General features: G+C 41.3%; 1 protein-coding gene across 10 annotated transcripts in view; it reads left to right on the forward strand.

Moving 5' to 3' along the window:
- The window catches only part of LOC105670535 (serine-rich adhesin for platelets), a 258,685-nt gene extending 236,689 nt beyond the window's left edge, over window positions 1–21,996 (forward strand). For 8 of the 10 annotated variants that reach the window (XM_067360244.1, XM_012364088.2, XM_067360247.1 and 5 more), the window contains 12 exons: window positions 1,754–1,826; window positions 2,161–2,201; window positions 3,910–4,068; window positions 4,712–5,997; window positions 6,081–6,241; window positions 6,496–6,767; window positions 8,609–8,849; window positions 14,697–14,891; window positions 15,674–15,736; window positions 15,989–16,257; window positions 18,278–18,495; window positions 18,997–21,996. In XM_067360244.1, the coding sequence (XP_067216345.1) occupies window positions 1,754–1,826; window positions 2,161–2,201; window positions 3,910–4,068; window positions 4,712–5,997; window positions 6,081–6,241; window positions 6,496–6,767; window positions 8,609–8,849; window positions 14,697–14,891; window positions 15,674–15,736; window positions 15,989–16,257; window positions 18,278–18,495; window positions 18,997–19,272 (3,254 nt within the window). In that variant the 3' untranslated portion in view covers window positions 19,273–21,996. The remainder of the gene's footprint in view (window positions 1–1,753; window positions 1,827–2,160; window positions 2,202–3,909; window positions 4,069–4,711; window positions 5,998–6,080; window positions 6,242–6,495; window positions 6,768–8,608; window positions 8,850–14,696; window positions 14,892–15,673; window positions 15,737–15,988; window positions 16,258–18,277; window positions 18,496–18,996) is intronic. The other 2 variants (XM_012364087.2, XM_067360245.1) reach the window with 2 other exon arrangements.

Here is a 21,996-nt window from a genome sequence, read left to right on the forward strand (position 1 = left end):
TGGGGAATCTCATCCTGAAAAATGCTATTAAATAGAATGCACGCCTAAGGCGATACAAATTTTTGAAAATCTTTTTTCGAAACATTACAAAAATCCGACACGGACAGATATTTTATGATAAATTATTTTCTCTCTTTATTTGGAATATTTGGAATATAAAAAAACGTATTGATATATAAATTTAAAAACATTTATGAATTTCCTTGTCAAATTAAATTTGGCGAGGCAGCTCTTTCGAATGTACTACAATTATATATTTGCAAATATGCTTGTAAGCATGAAAAGAATTTAACAATTCGATTTTTGTACTTTATTAATAATAATACAAAATTGAATTAATCTTTATTCTGATAAATTTAACTAAGAAATAAAATTCTTACAAATAAGATTTTAATACGAAATAAATGTCTGGTTTGCACTTGCTCGTAGAGTCTTTCGCCCCCGACTGTTCGTTTTCTGCAAAGAATAAGGTATACGTGATATTGGCAAACGGGGAGTAAGCTATATTCTGGTTCGATGTACAGAATGAAACTACGCGACGATGTCGGACACGTCGGCTGTCAGCCATTCAATAGTTAATTTCCATTCAACTGCACGCGTCACTGGCAATACCGTGCAAGCATACCAAAATATACCACATTATTTTTTCAGCTCATACATTTTTCTGTGTTCTTTCAAAAGTTATGCTACTAGAATGAATCGCACACACATTTTCTACGTATACACATTACTTATATAATTTTAATATAATATAAACAAATATGACCATTGCTCAAGAGTTTGTTTGACAAGAAGTAATTTCTGGGGAACATAAATTTGTACATATTTAATTACTATCTATCGTACTTTGATAAACATTATGTTATCAATTATTTATTCGTAATTTGATATTATATCCTTCTTTGCATACAATATATTTATTGATCAAAAAATATTGTTTCGTGAATACAGTGCTGAGCTCATTATCAAATATAAAATATGAACTTTGCTATGTCTCCTCGCTTAAAGTATCGAGTCATACGCGCGTTCGGATGACAGAGTGAAAGTGGATTGCGTTCAGTATTCTCGCGTCAACCGACCGCGAGTGCAAGATTATGAATCCAAATGCAATAATAACGTATTAATACGTATTAAGCCGACGTCGGATTCCGGTCGACACGTTCCTGCCGCGAATAACACTCGCCGACAATGTAAATATCCAATTTATTCAGAATTACAGCCCGCTTGTGTCGTGATCATCAATTTCGGTGCAGAAATAACGCGACGCAGAGACGGCGTATAACACCGCACTCTTGATTTCAACGCAATGCATAATTAATAATATCAAATGTAATGAGTTCCGTGTCTCAATATCTACGTGTTACACTTGAAATCCCTTGCAGAAACATTAATTAACACCAATAACTTTCAAATAAATTCTGTATTCTGTATTTTTTTACGCGGATAAAATATGCGCAAACAATTACTTACACATCTTATATCTATAAAATTATAAATCCGAAGCTGTTTAAGCTTATTTGCGGAGATAATCTGTAATGATACAGCTCTCACGCAGATATTTCTAGATCAAATTTCATCTTTATACAACATTGAAATGTGAATTAAATTAGAAATCGCACATTTACTGATTGCAAAAGCTCGGCTGAAAATTAGCGTATATCGTATCTCACGAATATCTGAAGCAGCATTCAATAAGCTACATCAATAGGCAGCACTAACATCTGGTTCTACGTGGCGGTTTGATTTGTTACAGAGGGCAACAAGTGCCCGACCCCAGGCTGCACGGGGCAGGGTCACGTGACCGGACTCTACTCTCACCACCGCAGGTAAGCAATTATCGGTAATTAACCTGCGCTCTACACTCAGCCACGGCCGATTACACACCTACGCGGTTTTACCGCGTCCGGAGAATCGAGCGGGGCGTTATACGAAACCGACGTCAATAAGCCAATTCGTGATCTACATGTTGGATTCTGTATAACGTTAAAACGATAAATGCGCGCGTGTCGGGCATATCATATCTCGTAGAAGATATAGAATAAAAAAAAAAAAAGAGTTTTCAATTTGAACGCATGCCCGAGGCTGCACGAGAAAAATCAATTAGCTAAAGTTTTTAATTTTAAATATTATTAATCAATTTCTCCTTCTATGTGCTTACAGTCTTTCTGGATGTCCACAGAAGGATAAATTAACTCCAGAAAGTAAGTACTTTTTTTATCAAACTAATTATTTCTTATCGTAGCTATATAGTGCATCTTCTTTTTGCGAGAGTGTCTTTTTCTCACAGCAAGGCGAGGAAGTGGAGAGTGAATCGTTGGAGTGAAAATCGCTTTACATTTCACAGTTTTATTAACTATATAATTATTTCATTAATCGTGTAACAAAATAATATAATTCTCAAATTTAATCAAGAATTTTTAAATATAACCGTATTTATATAAATATCTGCACTTTCCACATATTTTTTAAACGACATTTATGAAAAGTTTTTAATGTACCTTTGTTTTATGATTTATGAATTGACCACTTGAGAATTTGCTATAATTTTATAGTTATATTTTATAGTTAGATTATAAGAGAGTTTTTTCATGTTTTTTTTTTTTTTTTTGAAAAACAATTGGAATATCTTGTTTAATTTAGCTTGCTTACTCTCCAAAACATTCTCGATTCATCGATCATGCACAAAAGACCATTGTTCTCTGTGACTTTCTCGCCTCATTGAACGCAACAAAAATGTATCTTCCATACATGATACCGAATTAGAAAGAGAAAATGGATATTTTTCAACGACGAGCGCGGTGCACGCGTCACGTATGCGTGTATGCGTGTTGTGTGTGTGTGTGTGTGTGTATATCTGTCTGTTGTATTCTTTGCGCTTTTTGTTTGCGGGGTAGAGAGCTTTATTTATTGCGTTCTTTTTCGTTTTAAATTACGATTCTGTTCGTAGTTCATTATAGTAGAGAATTATTATCACCACACTCGAACTTGGTTTATATTGGTCGTGCCTACGAACCCTCTGGAGAACTCGAGACACGGGCGGCGCGACGAGTCCGGCGTATGCGCACATTGCCGAGCATTTCACACAGAGGACACATTGTGCGATTGAGTATAATTACGCAACGATCGGTCGGATGATCGAGCTTCCCATCAATGTGCGAGTTTCCGCAACAACGAAGATAATGATCCCCGTTAACAAGAAATAGAGTCGCTGCGCAGAGAATATTGCGTGGCTATCCGCACACATTGTAGACGTACAATTTTCATTTCTATTTATGGTAAGCTTGCCCCCTTCACATCGAGATCGTAAAATCTTTCGAGATATATCGATTTTTTGCGTCCGCTCGCATTTATGTACAATGGACAAACATTTTCATAACACACTCCCTCACACAGATTGCAAGTTGTTGTGTTATAATTTTCTATCGATTAATTGATTGTCTTTACTTGTGTTTCTCTCTACCCGCTCAAAAGTATACTTGATTGTACTGTTACACGTTAATTTGCGTTTCACACATGGTGTAACGCTGTGTACTTTGCCTCTTACACTCTGATCGTTTTACGTTTTTCGTTTCCTCTCTTTTTCAAATCGTGTATCACATACAGCTGCCTCTCTTTCTCTTTCTCTTCTCTATTCGGGTTCTTTTATTCGTTCACCAGTGAATCGAGAGACGACTTACCGTCGCATACAGAGCTGATTCCATTTTTCCCTCTTTGCATTCTCGTTTCTCTCGGAAAACACGCGGTGCCCAACGTGCAGAGATAATTATACTCAACGCATAAAGACAGCTCGCCTTACAACACCACCTGCCGCGTGCGTGTGCGCCGCGTCTCTCTAATTGTGTGTGCGTAAACGCGTGAACGTGCCAAGACGTGTCTGTAACCACGCCGCGTGTCTCTGGGTTCTCGCAGTTCTGGCGATGCATGAGACTATATTGAAATGCCCGACGCCTGGTTGCAACGGCCGCGGTCATGTCAGCTCCAACCGGAACACGCACAGGAGCCTGTCCGGATGTCCCATCGCCGCGGCCAATAAGCAGGCCGCACGCGACGCACGACACAAGGCTCAAGGTAAGGCGGCATAGGATCTCTCGTCGTGCGTGTCCAGCATACAAAAATCCTCGCTGCCTCGTACGATTAAGATACAGGATAGAGACTGTAATTTTCTGCGTAAGATACACATCTCGTATTTCGCAGTCTGTTGCGCTCGTGCGTGCCATGGTTGCTATCGCTGATAGAATTGCGAAAGTAATAATTGCCAATTGTTTTAAATATGTCGAAAATTATCATGTATATGTGCAAATTATGCCACAATTTTTCTAGTATTTTCGAAATTCTACATTTGCGTCTATTTTGTTAAATTTGGTGGGTATTTTATCGTTAGTTTTACATAGATCTCCCGATTGGATTTGAAAAATTTAGTTTAACATCAATGATTCAATAAAGCAATAATTCTATTTATTCATTACACGCCTTACGCGAAATAAAAAAATTGTTCGATTGTTCCTCCCCTTAAACCATGCTATTGCAGATCTTTTCGCAATCGATAGTTGCATGCTACTTGATATGATATCAGCTTACAATGCTTTTTAATAGAAAAGAGTAGTATTTAATTTACGAAGATCACTTTTCGTAGCGACATTTCAAGTCCGTGAAATTCTCTATCCCGCGCGACAAGTATCTATGCAATTAAATACTCAATCTTTTGCGACAGTGCCAGGAATACCACCAGAGTACATCAGCACGAATCTACTACCCCCATCAATGGACGCGAAAAGTTATTCACAGTACGGCTCCACGACACAAGACACGAAGCCTGTGCTGAGCAGCCTGACCTACGATTATTATACGTCGACGACGAAGAATACCGGGATTAACGCGAAGCCGCCGAAAACGCCGGAGGACAACAGCACGTCGCGTCCGGCAAAGGTACCTAAAACGGAGAACATGACTCTCAGCAGCAGTTGTTGCAACACATTATCCATGAGAAACCAAAACACGGGTGAGCTTCTGGTCCCCAAGACGGAAGACGCGGCGTCTTGTAGAGTGAACTCGCCGCCGCCGCCGCCGCCGCCCGCGGTGCGACAGACGTACGATTCTTACATGAGTCAAGACTCCAACTCCTCGTCCCTGTCCTCCATGGACGCGATGGGCTCGAGGCCATCCATAGGAGCGACGATCCATCATCCTAGTCAGCACCCGACGCATCATGTCCTGCCGATGCAACCAGTTGCCTATCCAATGCCGATGGAGGACACCAGAATGAGCCATCAGATGTCTCAGAGGTCTCCTTATGAGCCCACCGCTATGATGGCCGCGGCGGCGGCCGCAGCGGCTGCCGCAACCACCACGGAGGAGCTTTATCATCACAGATCGGCTGAGCACGCGAGGGCGTACATGCATCCCGGAGCTAGCAATATCGCGCGGCCAGTGGTGACATACTCGAATGATATCGCGGCTGGCAGAGGCTACGAGAACGCGGTGGTCAGCGCAGCGAATCATCGACCTTACGATCCTGGTACCACCGCGACTTACGAGAGATACGACACGCAGTCGTGCGGGCCTATTCCGTCGCAGCAACAGCAGCAGCAGCAGCAGCAGCAGCAGCAGCAGCAACAGCAGCAGCAGCAACAGCAACAGCAGCAGCAGCTTCACTCGAGAGCAAATATGTATTATCTCGGACAAACCGGCATGACACCGGAAGAGCAGGAGCGAGTTTATCATCAAGAAGCTGCGGCCGCGCAGCAGCATCAGATGGCAATGGCCGCAGCCACGGCAGCCGGAATGATAAAGACCGAAGATGGTAACTTGTGCGAAAACGTGTCCACGTGTATTCAAAACTCGCGCATAACTGAACGTTGCGTATCTGTGGATGTTGCAGTGAAATGCGTTACGGTCGCGCAGATGCAGCAGATGCAAAAGCCTGGTGGACCGCCTACTTCACCCGGAGGATCGGTGATGGATTTGTCTACCTCCAGTGTTACTTCTACAAGTCCGCAGGTCAGTCGAAGCAAAGTTTGGTGTGTGCGAAAAATTTCATTACAACGATCTGTTGCGTTTGTTAATAACGATTGATTTTACAGGCACCTCCCTACGGTTCGAACAGTCTCAGTCCGCAATATGGAGGAGGACAAACGGTAGGAAGTAGCCCTCAAGCTGCTGCAAGCCCCCACTTGACGGCTAGTCCTCAAGTTCCTAGTCCCCAAGGCCAGACTCTCGACCTTAGCGTCAACAGGCTTCATAGGTAATTTTTACATTACAAATAACAAAAATAAAACTTTGAAATGTCGAGTTAAAAGAAAAGGATTTATTTCTATCATTAATTTTTTCCGAAAATATATTATAAAATTGAAGGAAAAAATTCAGAATAGTTCAATGAGTAATTTAAGCTTTACGGGCTGTTTCCGAATGATACAATAAGTTTTGAAAAGCATCTTAAATCACACAGTACTTAGAAGGAGACGCGAGTATTTACTTTTACTTTTATTTCTGCTGCAGCGGTGCGCCCAGTCCGCAATATTCCACTGGCCACGGGGAAGCTGTCGCGGTTCCAGTCGGTCCGGGTTTCCCCGCGCCACGACCTATCGAAGAGCAGACCGAGCCCGTTGACTTTTCAACGGCGAACGAGCCGGTGAATTTCAGCGGGGGTCCGGGGATCAGACCTGTGCCCGGGTTTCCGCCGCCTGGTGTGCACGTCACGGCGTACAGTCGCGAGAGCACGCCCGACAGCGGGGGCTCCCACTACATGGACGCCTACCGAGATCCCACTGGTAAGTTGTCATCGTTTATTGCGTAACTCCGCGGACAATCTATGATCCATATTTCCGAAGACGCTTTATGATCCGCGACTGCTTTCTTTTCACGGTCACAATTTAACAGCGTGATTTATTTATAAAATTTGTTAGCGCGCGAAATACGTTTTCCAAAAATATTCCGCGTTTGCGTTGATGTAGCCGGATACATTTTGTTTCGGAAGGACAGCGTTTATCGTGTTCGTGCACTTGCAATAACAGTATTGTTCTCTCGATTTCGAAATAATTACGTTTATACAAAACTTGCTGTTTGATATTTGATACCGTTTTTTTTTTTTTTTCAATCTACAATAATTTGACGAAAATAAGCGGCCGTTTTTGGTACATACGATGTCGAAGGCAGATGAGAATAGAGCGAAAAAAATAAATATGCGCGAAAATAAGGGTGCGACAGAACGTGTCCTTAACACTATAAATTTTAGCCGGCGCATACGGCAGGAGATACACGCGAAGCGTTAATGTGTCCTTACACAGACGTCGTGTAACGTCCAGCGATAGCGGGAGCGACGAGGAGGAGACGCGTGGATGAGGGATTCGGAAGAGAACAAAGAGCCCGACGCCCCAGGGGGTCGACAAGGGTGGCGAGGGACGTAGATGGGGGTGAGGGACGATACGCGGTTACAACCGTCGAATAAAAATTCACCAGAACAGTACATGACTGCCATAATAGGCACCTATGGCCGAACTCTCATATTCCTCGGTCTCTCTATACCTTGGCATTCCAAACCCGCGGCCCATTCCCCCCCTCCTCATCCCTTTCTCCTTCTCCTTCCCTCCGATCGTCCCCGTTCCCCCCCGCGTTTTCTCCGTTTCTCGCTCCCTCTCTTTCTCTCTCGTCTCCACTCTCTCTCTATCCCTCCATCCTTCGGCCTGAATGTGCACCGTGCGCACCCTTCCCGTCGAACCACCCCCTGTGACGGTACACGGCCATTGTTAATTATCAATATTTCGCGTACACGTAGCGCCGGCAAAAGTCCGGCGCGGCCGATATTGTGCGGACTCTGACGCTGGGGAGTAGTTATTGAAATTGAAACATTCGAGCACACACAGCACCGTGTTCCCCGGCCTCGACACACACAGGGCCGCTGTGTTCACGCGACGTCGTTCGCGCGCGCACAGTCGGCCTTCCGTCCGTCGGCTATTTGCACTGCGTGCTCTCTCGACAAAATGAATTCTTGCCAGTAAATAAACGTGTAGATTTTACAACAGTTAATCAAGCAGCGGCTTGCTCCTGTAGTGTGCCTGTGTTCGCGCTATTTCCGCGTCTCCCGTTCGAGCGCGATTACATGGCACGCATGTACGTATTTATACCCAAGTGTCCCAGAAATCGTACGCTTTCTCTGTGTTATAAAAGTCAAAATAAGGATAATACTCTTGGTTTGTAATTCTTTCAATTGATATTCATATTCATAACCGATTGATCAATTTTACGAATTAAACTTGAAAGAGCTAAAAGTAAAAATACATAAAAAATCTTATTCTTCAATACATTTTAAATCGATATTTTACTATAAATTTATCTTTTCACATTTAATTACCGAAATACTTAATATAGGAATTTAGAAATGTTATTGAAATTTTTTTATTAAAAGAATTAATTAAAAATTTATCGAAGAATATGTTAGTTTGAAAGATTGTGTGTAAAACAATATAATTACAGAATTAAGAGTTTGGCAGTTATAATGACGCATCGTACACAGAAAGCAGAATACTTTTTATTTATTATAATATTTTTATAATAATTCTATAAAATTATTAGTATGACTATTATTTTATTTATGTGATCTCTCGATCGTTAGGTTACGGACCCATGAGTCCTCATCCAGGATATGGGATGACTGGCGTTCAACCCGAATATCCGGGAAACACCTATACCCCTTACCCCACTGCAGGTTACAACTGCGGTGGAACTTATCCGGGTGGCCCAGTGACTTCCGGTTATCAGATTCCAGCGGGTTATACCCCGGCACCGTGCTACAGCATGCCACCCCCGCAGCACACGGTCGGACCCCTCGATAAACCGTCCGGCAAGGACGACAGGTAGGATATCTTTTTATCCCTTTTGAGTGGACCATCGCGATTGTAATTATTGATAATATCTTCGGCTTATTGTAAACTTTTAATTTCATACTGTGAATATGATTTCGTGCTTGCCAATGAGATAATCGAAACAGTCATTCTAAATGTCAGAGTAAAACTTTGTTTTTTTAAATAGCCAGAGTAAAACTTTGTAAAGATTTCTATTGATTTCGATTGAAAATACTGCATTAAATCTGTCGTTGGAATATTCTCACCGCGCATCGTAACGTTTTCCATATGACTCTCCGATCGTAAGCTTATTCTCACATCGGATAAATTCGACATGTTTCAATAAAATCTATTCGACAGTCATATTTAGCGTTACATATGCGATGAGAATATAAATTATTATCTGTAGCGTGACGTAGCAATGTTAGAGAATACGTCCACACGTCGTGCAGGCGAGCATCGTGAGCTCTCGCCTTGGTACTTACTTGCCTTGCGGAAAGGATCGCACGAATCCTTCACGCGATAGATTCGTGGCCGAAGCTCGAAAAGATGTGGAGGCGGCGGCGGCGGCTGAGCGGCGGCGGCGGCGGCGGCGGCGGCGGCGGCGGCTAGCATCGGCGATGGAGGGCGAGAGGAAAAGGGGCAAAACTCGCGCATACCCACCTCCATTTTGTTAATTAAAGTAATTACTCTTCGTACCGAAAGTGCCAACCTTATTCTAATTGACGTGAAGCTCGGCGGTATGGAGAAGGCGCGGTTGCGCGTATAAGAAGAGAATGAGGATGAGGCTCGAGTGGAAGGCGCGCGCGCGCGGGAAAGGGGGTTGAGTGGAGCGAGGGGGGTTTGTGCGGAGGGGCGAGGCAGGGATAAGGTTAAAATAGGAGGTGGGGTATAATCAGTTGCCACCGCACTGGATTATGGGCCGAGACCCGGCGCCGTCCTCCGCCGTTCCCCGCCGTCAGAACCCGGAGCACACATCCTCGGCTACCTCGAGGCAAAGTTGCTTTCGTCCCTTTTGTAACCTTACCGCCATCCAAAATTCGATATATCGCGTTCGTCACAAATGTCTCCGCGATGGAGATGAAAACGCGACAGTTACGAATTTCAATTCTGTTAAAAATTGGAGAACGTGATACTATTGGCAATATACATGCATTTTTTACATATTATGTATTATACGATACTGCAAGAGAGAAAAATGTAACGTCACGAGATTTTGTCCCGTCGTACAACATGAAATAAATTTCAATTTTAGTTTCACGTCGAAAGAATTAATCTGTAATATTATCTTTGGATTATAATATTGGTAGGATATTTTTTTACTCTTTAAAGATGATTAGATGATTTCATTAATTTTCTAATTTTACTTTTTTTACAAATAGTCACTGATATAATCTTATCAACTGGATTGTGTAATAAGTCATTTCGGCGTTTTAAAATAAATCTGTCCACTTTTTTTGTCGGACAAAGCGCAGTTTGATTAACACGTAAATTAAATATTTGTTTGCCGAAGTTGTAATCAAGTTCCGCCCGTAGCACGATTCTTTCACGTCTTTCTTGTAAGCTACGTTTTGCCTGACAAAAAAAGCAGACAGATTTATTTAAAAAATCCGAATTACTTATTAAACAAACCAATATTTTATCTTATGATATTATAAGAACTTTTCGTAATATTAATTAAGTAATGCTTAATAATAGTCATGCGATGAGATGGACGGTTTTTGTAATGATAACAAACGCGTATCCAGTAAAGTATTTTTATTCTTGTTATATAATAATTGAGGAGTTTTTTTGAAATGAAAGGTATTTTTACTTATTTCGCAATATTAATCGTTCCACATTTCTTCGTTAACTGAATTTTTATTGCAAACGCAATAACGTGGAACACGTACGACTGGCTGAAATCTCGGTAAACCCAATCTATATCCGAACTTCAACTTTATTAATGGCGGCAGGCAATATAACTACCACTACCCATCGCGTCCTAACTATATTACTGGCCCTCTCTCGAAAACATTTATTGGTACACTTTGATTCAGATCAACCGCCTGAATATATGAAAAAGTATTGTATACTTATATAAACTTATATAAACTTATATACTTATATAAACGCATCGCAGGAAAGATTTTTTCCAAGACAAAGTTATTTTGAATCTTCGTCTCTTTAAAAATTCTCGAAAGTTTGACCGTCGGAAGAGTGATTAAATTTTTCTGAAAAATTATTTACAAACATTATTTTATATACATGCTTATATTCACGCGTCAGATACCGCATGTCACAATATTTCAAATCGATTGATTAATATTTATTGAAAAATGTACGCAAAACTTTAAAGAGAGAAAATTGTATATCATAATATATATTAAACGAAATATAATGCCTTGCAAAGTTGGAAAATATCAAGTTAAAAGCTTAATTGCACTCGCGCAATCAATTTGACGCTATCAAGGTCCAAGACAGAGCAACGAGTCAGCGGAGGCTGTAAAAACGCGAAGTAGATAGGTAGTCTGACAGCGTACTGGTGAATTGCACTCAAGTCCGTATCCGTCGGCTCTCAGTTGCTCGGCAATATCGCGGCCACTCAAGGGCCATCGAGGTTTCCGAGGCTTTCTCATAGCCAACGGCGGCTTGTGCCCATCTACGAGACTAGAGATGAGATCGGAAGCAAGAGCGAGGCGCTCTTCCCTTGATTTTGGTCGGCATATGTTCCTTTGGTCTGTTCCTCTGCCTCCTCCTTCGCCCCCTCCCGTCCATTTTCCTGCTTCTCGACATTTTTTCATATCACGCTTATCACGTCGTACACTGCTCTTCCACTCGCGTCTGAGAGAGATTATGAAACGCAATTTAACTTTGCATCGCTCTTTATCTATGAACTGTACACGCTCGTATTTACGTTTGGAAAGGCAATTTATAGTTGTCGATTATGTTTGAATGTAGAGCATATCGAATTATGATAGACAATCTGTTAGAGTGCTTGTACAATTTTAACAACAGTAGCAAATTGCTGGCATTGAAAGAGAAAAGAAATAATTGAGTAGAATAATAGAACAAAGAAAGGCTATTATGAATCAATAAACACTTGCTCGGGCGGGTAGTGAGTTAATCAATTAAATGAATTAAAATTGTAAAAGCGTTTTGTTCCCACAATAAACAAAATAAACGATCGAAACGTTCATACAATTTTAATTTCTGATTGCCTCGCGCATTCGAACAACACTTCAGTGTACAAGTGATTTGTGTACAGGATTGTTAAAAAAAAAACGGGAACAAATAATGAGTAACTAAACCTTTTAATTTTCCTCAGAATAAACTCGAAGGAATATTTTGACATCGTGTGACAGACATTTAAATTTTTTGGTGATTTTGTACATGTTCTAAATAATCCCAAGACTTCTTTTCAGAAATTATGCAGTTCTGTGTATGAATATTTAATTCTATCAAACACTATCTTTTTCTCAGTCTTTCCTCGCCGAGTTTATTGCAGAATTTTAAGGATTAAATGGATTATCTGCTATTTCTTTTTTTCCTACTTTGATCGTAATAGCTTCTCTTTGTTTCGTTGATTCGCAATCGATCAAATCTTTGCAATATTTTCGTTTAATTAGACGGACAATATGTCAGTGATTCTTGCACTCGAGCAGCAAGTTAAAGAATTATATCGATGACTGAGCGATCAGCCTAGTTAGGGACTCTCGATTTGACGGTTAATATTATTCGGTGCAGTATGAGTGTGAGGAGATACTCGTTGAATTTCGCACCTCGGCCCGCCCCTCGTGGTCGCGATGGCAAGGAGCTGATACAGTGTCCCACGTCGTCCTGTGATGGCATGGGTCATGTCTCAGGGAACTACGCTACCCACAGAAGGCAAGGCACATCGACATTTACACCAAGCCTTTGACGTGACGCTCGATTATGTATATATCGATATGGCGATGCAGCACGCACGCACGCACGCATACACATATATAAATACGTAAATTTATGCTGGCCCTCTCTCTCTCTCTATCTCTCTCTATCTCTCTTTTTCTCTCTTTTTCTCTCTCTCTCTCTCTCTCTCTCTTTTTAATTTTCCAACAAAGCCCTAATGTTATTTTCATCCAAAAACGTTAGATAACAAATCTTGAAACATACACGTGAAACAAACAACATCATACACACACGCGCGCGCGCGTACGCGCACGCACGCACAGATCACATACAAATACGCAGCGTCATTAAGTAAATTTGCGAATTACATCTACATGAATGGTTCTTGCATCAATGCATATTGGTGGTCCGTGGCGTAGTTGCTTCTTAAGTGTGTTGCGATACAAAACATACGTCTAGAAATCCTATTTTGTCCTAGTTGATCGGTTGAATTGTACATTTGTTCGATATTATGTTGCCACATATATCTATATATAACATACGTGTGAATATCCAGTATACCTACTATAGTTATCTTTGCATAAGTATCTACAATATATAGTCTTTATCTTTTTTTTTTTCGTTATCATGATCTAGCTCTTTCTCTTTCCTCCTCGTTTCCCACGTACCTATCTACATTACATTTTGCGATACCAAAGGTGTGTAGATGAGCCTCGTAATTGAATAAACTTTCTTTCTTTCTTCTCTTTTTTTTTTTTACCTCACTGTTTTTACCCGACCCCTACGAAAAGGGATGACAAAATCAAAGTCGCGGCATTGCGGAGGTATCGGCATTGCACAAGGCATCACCCGCTTTCGATCGCGAGACTCATTCGCTTTCGTACGCATATGTAGTGATCAATGATCTGTGACCGACTGTACCCGTCTGTTAAAAACCGCTTTCGCCAGCCTCGAGTGGGCAGCTTCGTAGCGAACTGTTGTCGATGACCATGTCATAGCAGAACTGTAAAAAGATCGAAGAAACCACGAAGCAGTGAGATATCACACTTTGTGACACACTCCGTGCAAAAGTCAATTGGCAATTGGCGAGTTTCATTGGGGTCAGGTGTGAGTGTGTTCCCTGCTCCCCCTTTCGATGTTCTTAGAGTAAGACCGATCACGGATCAACGCGATAATCCGGAAGCGCGATTGATCTTACGAGCGACACCTCATGAGTGATCCAACTGGAACACGGCGTTGCCATTTGCATGCTACCAACACGAATCCCCGTTTATCCGCCCGCATCGATCACAATCCACACGACATTCGAGGGTGTCCTCGGAGCGTAAGACTCGGACTTCCATCGTTGACGTGCACGATCGGGATCGATACTCGAACAAGAGATACGAGTCTTAAGTCTCCCTTCCCCTCCGAATGTCTTCGTTCGAACTGGACGCAAGGCAAGTCGTCCAAAACTAAATCGTACCGAAGCGTAAGTGCTGATTCGCTGCACTGATCTTAGTTAGGCAGTTTCTTGCCGTCTTCAATAAATATACTGTATATCGTAAATTATAACGGCGATTAATAATTGATAACAATATGTTAACCGGATAGTGCGTGATGTCACTTATCGTATGATATGCAGACGATTTCGATCACTCTAGCGAATAAGTTCGATGCTCATCGAGATCTAATTTCCAAGATGTTGATCGTCCTTCGAGCAGCTTAGGTCATGTGAGTACTTACGACATCGTGGCAACGTCGCGTAAAATTGCATGCGATGTATTGCTAAAACGATGGTTGGACGTTTCTGAGGTGTGCGTTCGTGACCAAAGCCATGAGGATTACCGCGTTGCAAAACTTTATCAGATATAACGACATGTTGCAGTATAATAAGAACTAAGTTTCTCCGGTATTGTAACTTTTTTCAATCTTTAAACGTGCAGCGCGCGGTCTTCATGGCGTTTTTGCAATACGTCAAAATAGAAGAAAATTTTCTTTCCTTTGCAGCCTCTCCGGATGCCCGCGAGCCGATCGCTCGCAAATCCAGGCGCATTCCCAGGAGCTCAAGTGTCCTACGCCGGGATGCGACGGTTCTGGACATGTCACGGGAAATTACTCGTCGCACAGAAGTTTGTCCGGCTGTCCACGTGCCAACAAGCCAAAGAGTAAACCTCGAGACGGTCAAGATTCTGAGCCCTTGAGGTCGGTTAATATCTTCATTTTTATCTTATTTCGAATTAAATAATTAACACGAACTATCCACATTTCCCATTTTTTATTTATCGCAGAATTTTAATTACGCTGCAGTAATTATTCCTAACTAATCGCTTTTAGTAATACTAATCGGGTGACTAAGAAAAATTATATTTAAAAACAGTGTGTTGAATTTGATTCGTTTGATTAAAGAAAAATACTCGGGAGATGCATGCACACGCAGATTGAAATATTTATTCCATTGACGAACTAAGAATAAAATTTTTCATCCATTCTTATCAATTGAAATAATTGAAAGTATAAATGTCTGTGTTAACTATTCGTGCAATATCTATTAGAAGCAATAGATAGCAAACGGCCAGCAAATTAATACGATGCAAGGGGGGTGAGATCCGAAAAGAGCGAAGGCTATCGCGAACTCGGTAGGATTTGGTTTCACGACGCGATTACATCTCGCAAGTTCTGCAATTTGAGGGTGCGGTAGTAATCGCGATCTCAATTTGCGTTTTCGTCGCGTTCGCACGTTGCACGTAGCAGCTAACGCAGGTATCTTCCCGACCGCATTGCACGTACCAAGAGGCTGTCGTGCGAGACCGAAAGGGGAAATCCCGTTCCCTCGTAACCGCATCCTAACTCCCAACCCGAGTTGCACCCCGCGCAAAAGCGAAGACGCTGACTAATAACTGGCGGTTTCCGCTCGTTTCACGCTCGCTCTGTGTGGATGGATTATGTGGTGTTGGTGACGGTGGTGTTGGCATTTTGAACTACAGATGTCCAATCCCGGGTTGCGACGGATCCGGCCATGCCACTGGCAAATTCTTGTCGCACCGCAGGTAAGGCCCGTAGGCATCGTCGGAAATAGAATTGTATCCCAGAACAATCGCATGCTGTCTTTTGGACGAATAATTAAATTTTTCATAATAGTGCTTTTTACATAAATTACTAAATATTCAAGCTTGATTAAATTTACCATGATATCTATATCAATAATAATTAAATAACGGTTACTAAAATTTATATTATAATTTAATATGAAATATATTGAAGTGTAAAATGTTTATATATTATTTGTTGGTTTTTTCCAGTGCATCTGGGTGCCCAATTGCAAATAGAAATAAGATGCGAGTGTTGGAGTCCGGCGGTACCGTCGAGCAGCACAAGGCGGCAGTAGCCGCTGCAACGGCCATGAAATTCGAGGGTGTGAATTGCCCGACGCCTGGATGCGACGGACTCGGTCACATAAACGGCTCTTTCCATAGCCATAGGTCCTTGTCGGGCTGTCCGATAGCCAGCCACACCGTAAAGAAACCGAAACCGGAGGATAATATGAGCATGTACAGCAGAGGAATCACCGGTGAGGATCGAGTTGCCTCTGATGACGCCTCCGGCTGTCGATACTTAACGATCGAAGAATAAAATTGTCAGAGTACGCTGTGCGTGAGACCAATCGTTACAAAGAATTTCGATCGGGTTTTATCCAAAGATCGTTCGTGAGCTTCCCTCGCGCGCAGCTGCCAAAATTTGAAACCGCGAGATGCGATTTTCCTATCACTGCGCGGTAGAGAAAGATGTTCTAGAGTAGATAAGACAGTTTAAGTTCGCTCTCTGTTCTTTTCTATGTTTGCGCATCGCGCTCGTTCGGAATTAATCGACAACCCCTCGTCTTTATCTCAGAGTTTTGTGTAAAGAAACTGATTGCGCAACACATCGCAACACCGGTTTGCATATACATATATATATGTATATATATATATACATTTATCATCTGGACGAGCGCGTTGCTAAAACATACGAAATTATGTACCTTTCTTTATAAACTTGTGCATATTTAACCTTGTACTTGATCCCGTGCTATGCCGTACTCTGCTCTTCACGCAATGATGTGCTGTCATACCAATGAGAGTGACCTATTTCCCCGGTCCTTCCGTTTTTTCTTGACCATCAAAGAGTTTGTTTTCTTTGATTTCTTCCTTTTTAAATATGATTTTCCCATTTTTCGATCTTTTTCCTTTTCTCAGTAATAAATGTTCCAGATTTGCGAGTAAATATCGCGACTGATTAGATACAGAACGGTGAAAGAATGTCCGTGAATAGCTTACAAAAGAGAGAAAAGAAAGGAAGTACCAGAATCAAATACGATGGCCGTTAATTTACATCTCATTTTTTTTCCTTCCTTTCGATTCGGTCCCGCGCAGGAAACCTCTTCCTTCGTTATGTACAAGACAGAAAATGTAAAATCAAAAAACAACCGTATGTCTTAATGATGGAAAATAATATATTCTGATTTATTCTGGGATCAGCTCCTTTCATGTTGAGCTTGGAGCACGGTTACTTTTGAAGGTAAGGGACTGACGTATTCGCCACTTGTTTCCTATGTGTTTTCGGTGTTACATACAGAATCCACACACCAGTATTTTTACTTTTACAAGATGACGTCCGAATGCTGGCAACATTTATGTAAATATATCTGGCACAACAAATAAATAACTGTAAGCTTGTTTCTTCGCTCAGCGCACTTCGATCTGCGCATTGTGAAATTTCGCGTATTTCGACGCCAGCACTCGGTGTCTTCTGTTTTTTTTTCTTCTATCTGGTATGATGGCACCTCACGCTAATCCTCGAAACACCCCGATATCGTCCCGATCATATCACTCCTACGGCACTCCTGTCAGGTTCGTGCGTCTCTTGTTGAGTCAGAGCACACGCTTGATCGCGAACGAGCCTCAAAATATCTCTCGCTTTTCTACCGAAATGCGTATATCACTTTGGCACGAACCGTATGCAGAAGAAACCGTACCGTCCCATTCGAGATAAGCAACATTGTGCAGTGACTTAGGCCGAGCGAGAAATAAAAGAGAAATTGAATCTCAAAAACTAGAATGACATATTGCTGGATTTCGGGACATTTTATTCAGACTTTCGATCGTAAAGTATCACAAGCCGCACCGCGCCTAAGTCGCTGCCTGAACCGATCCTTTATGTAATTTAAATGCTCGCTACATTTCCACATGTATCGCGTAAAAATCCCGCAAACCTATTCGGATTTTCTTCCGATCTGATGCTTTTTGATCGTGATTGTTTAAACGAAAAAAAAAAAGAGATACCTTACGGAACGCCAAAAATGCTTCTATTTAAGTACATAGAGTTCGTTACGAGCTTCCGTTAGGCTTCGGAACTCGAATCGTACCGGTTTCCAGTAGTTTTCTCGTAAGCTGATTTTAGCATTTATCACGTCATTGTATTGTAATATATTTGTGAGAGACAAAAAGGGCGAAATGCGAGGAAACAATTTTCTGGAAACCGAGAAGTACGATTCGTTTTCAGCCTTACAACGGGCAGTCTATCAAACTGGACTATGTCTGTCCTGTCTTCAGGGTTGGAAGCCGGTGGTCCGGCTCACGGGGGTGCGGTAGGCACGGGTCAGGGTAACTCGAGCGGTGGCGGGACCGCCGGTGCTCAGAGCGAGGATCTCTATACACTGGAGGCTGAGATCACTGAGCTCCAGAGAGAAAACGCCCGGGTCGAATCGCAGGTCCTGCGCCTGCGTTCGGATATTACCGCCATGGAAAATCAGCTCAAGCAAGGAGAAAAGGTCAGTCTTTGCTCAGCCGGTAGTATACCGCTTGTTGAATAATAAGATAACAAATGGTTAAATGGCTAGATATAAATTTTAGTATATTTTCCGCGTTTGTCAAACAATAGTTGAATTTTGCATGTAACAAAGTAGCAGCCGACACTTTTTACTTTATGAACAATTTATCATACATTCCAAATAATTGCAGTGACTTATTTTTTGTTAACTTTATCACGGTAACATATCATCAAAATAACCAACTGCCAATTAGTCCATTTTGCACACTAAAAACGTAAATTAAAGATTTGCATTTATAATTAAAGAATTTGTTGGATTTCGAAGTATGAATATTTGTTACCGCAACTAGTTGGACAATGTATTTATAATTATTTCTTATCAATCGTAAATAAATATGATCCCTATTATTGCTACATGGAAATGTAGAAACATTGGAATAATCGATATATTGCGAGTATCGCTGCGCGCGCTAACATTGAAACGTGTAATTTTATTTTTTAGGAAACATCGACGATATCCACACGCAACAATAATCTGACGGAATACTATCAGTCTCTGCGCGACAACATGATCACTCTGCTAGAGCAAGTGCGAATACCGAACGCCCCGGGCGGGCCGCAAGAGAAAATAGGCCACGAGAACTTCGACAGTTATCTGACGAAGCTGCAGACTCTGTGCACCGCCGACGGCTACTGCGCCGACGAGAGCAACCGGCCAATCTACGAGACGGTGAAGACCGCTCTGCAGGACTTCACAGTTCTGCCGACACCCATCTGAGACCATCCTTAAAGATCAACGATCGGGTACTGAGCGTCGCTCGGGGCTCACGCGACCAAGCGATTCGACGTATTCATGACACGGATCGCAATCAATTCTCTCGCATGCTAAACGCGAGAGGATAGTGCTCAGTCCCTAGAGAGGACTGCGTCGATCGTGATCGAGCTCCGCGGATCGGCCTACCACCTCAGAGAAGTCCGAATGACGCGTGATTCATCTGGATGTTGCGGCGAGTCAGCCGTGAGTCACACATCGTCGTTCGCGTGATTTTCGGACTGCGTCACGAACTGCGACGTCAACCGCACTCCCGCAATCATGTGCGCAATCGGGTAACGACGTCAGTGAAAGTCGTCATGGCCGGTCGAGCGCACCGACCGGCGTGTTGGCTGTTAGTAAACGCTATAAAAACGGCATCTAACTGGATGACGGCTCCATGAGCATCTATCCGAGCTAAGCTTAAGGGACTATACTACGATTATATGAAAGACGACGTTGCTCATAGCGATATCTTTTGTACATAATGAATCTGCATCAAGAGTATCACGATCGACGGCGGCCGCTACCGCCACGTACATGTACATACACATAAAGAAAAAATGAAAAAAACGAAAGGACATACATTTATATATTATTCGACAGGTTGATGGTTGCTGCTCTAAGTCATGTAAAAAAATAATTAATTTAGCTCTATATCGGATTCTTGCCGCACTTACCGCTGTGTAACTGTTATTACCGTTTAAGCGATCAGCGCGCGATTTGTGAGGACCGTGTCTCGTGTCCGTCAATGACGCTTTTGCTGAGAAACCAAAGGCTACTTATAAACCAATTTATCGGCTAACCATTTATCAGCTAGTCACTATTATTATTATTACTACTACTATTATTATTACTACTACTGTAACTGTTACAACCAGCCGGATCGTTTTTAGTCACTAATCCAATCGTCATTATTGCTACCGCTACTCTTACTACTGTGGATAAAATATAGTCACGAGTATACCAACGTATTTATATATAATATTAAGTCAAAACGAGAGAAAGGTGCGACGCGTTGTCCATAGGCTGTATGTACATAGTCACAGAGATATACAATTATTATAAGGGCATGAATCGCTAGCGTTAACGAGCTGCAGTTTTGGCGGGAGGATGAGAGAGAGAGAGAGAGAGAGAGAGAGAGAGAGAAAGAGATGCTCGCGAAATCGCGTGATCTCTTCATTAACAATTATCAATCGTGAACACGATGCACTGTCGAATTTATGGCTATCCGAGAAGGGAGAATCGAGATTGATCGAGTCTCAATTGTTCCGCTAAAGATACAAAGAAGGATCGAGCTTCGCGTTCCTTCCGGATCGATGCGGCTAATTCGATCGAAAAATATTCGTTCGTATGTGCAATAATTTCAGAATGTGTCGCATTCTCTCCTGTACATTCGCGATCACTTACCGCACCGTGAAACACATGTACATTTGAATCAATGCGGTTGTTATTGTTTCGTTGATCTATTTGTGTTTTTATTTATTACATATTTGTTTAGCAGTTTAGATTGAGAAACGGGAAAATACAAGATCATGTAAATATCGAAAATCTGACTTTAAGTCATTCCCACTTCTCGTTAAAACTGCATTAGAGTATTATTATTAATATTAAATTTGGCAAAATTTTTGATTTCTTCGCTAATTAACTTTTTACATCTTATGTGTAAAACGATCGATCGACATAGATGCAAAAATCTTAATGTTATTAATATAGTACGATATAATACAGGAGAAACAAAAGCAACTTGGTTATAAATTAATATTTTGAAATAAATGTTTGCGTCATGTGTAATTAATATTAATTATGTTACTGGAAAAAATGCTCAATGTAATATAATATATCGAATATAATGTTTTAATGTCCTATGTTCTGAACCGTTATCAAGAGTACAGATTGATGATGTTAAGACCATTGTATAAAATAGCAGACATGTCGATCAAATTTTCAGTAATTGGCGACATTATTTGAAAATTATATTTAATTTTCTACAACTATGGGTGCGAGGTAATGTATATAAAAAAAAAAAAAAAGAGGGAAACAGTTACGAAAAACTCAATCGTTCGCCTGAGAGGCTGATGTATGAGACGAGAGAGATGCGGGCAGATGAAGTAAATATACTTTAACCAACCACCGTGTAGTGAGAGTAATAACAAATTAAAGATAGCGATAGTCGACCGACAATTATGAATAATCTTGACGTTATAATTATTCTCGTCACTATCATTATCATTGTAATTACGGTTATCATTGTCACTATCGCCAAAGTAATTCTTTTACTTCGAGTTAACGCGATTGGCGAGTAAAAAGAAGGGGACGTGGATGAGGGAAAGATAGATAATCAAATCTACAGTCACGTTTTGACTTTCCTACCTCCCGTTCCGTTGCAATACGATTAATATACTCTGCGATATTCATTACTAGTATCATCATTATCGTCATTACCTACTAGTCATGATTATTATTGTTAATACTATTTATTAATATTATTATTTTTATTATTATTGTCAGCATTATTGTTTCTTTGTGATTACTATCGATTTATTGTCGCTATTGCCGTTATGTTTTTTGTCATAATTGCGATTATGATTGTTGCCGTTAATAAAAATCTAACAGGTATATAAGTTCAATAACATGCTTTAAGTAAGTATAAATGTTACTCCGATTGAATAAAAGGTATTTATCGATGAA

Source organism: Linepithema humile, chromosome 8 (genome assembly GCF_040581485.1).
Source record: "Linepithema humile isolate Giens D197 chromosome 8, Lhum_UNIL_v1.0, whole genome shotgun sequence".
NCBI classification, from domain to species: Eukaryota; Metazoa; Arthropoda; class Insecta; order Hymenoptera; family Formicidae; genus Linepithema; species Linepithema humile.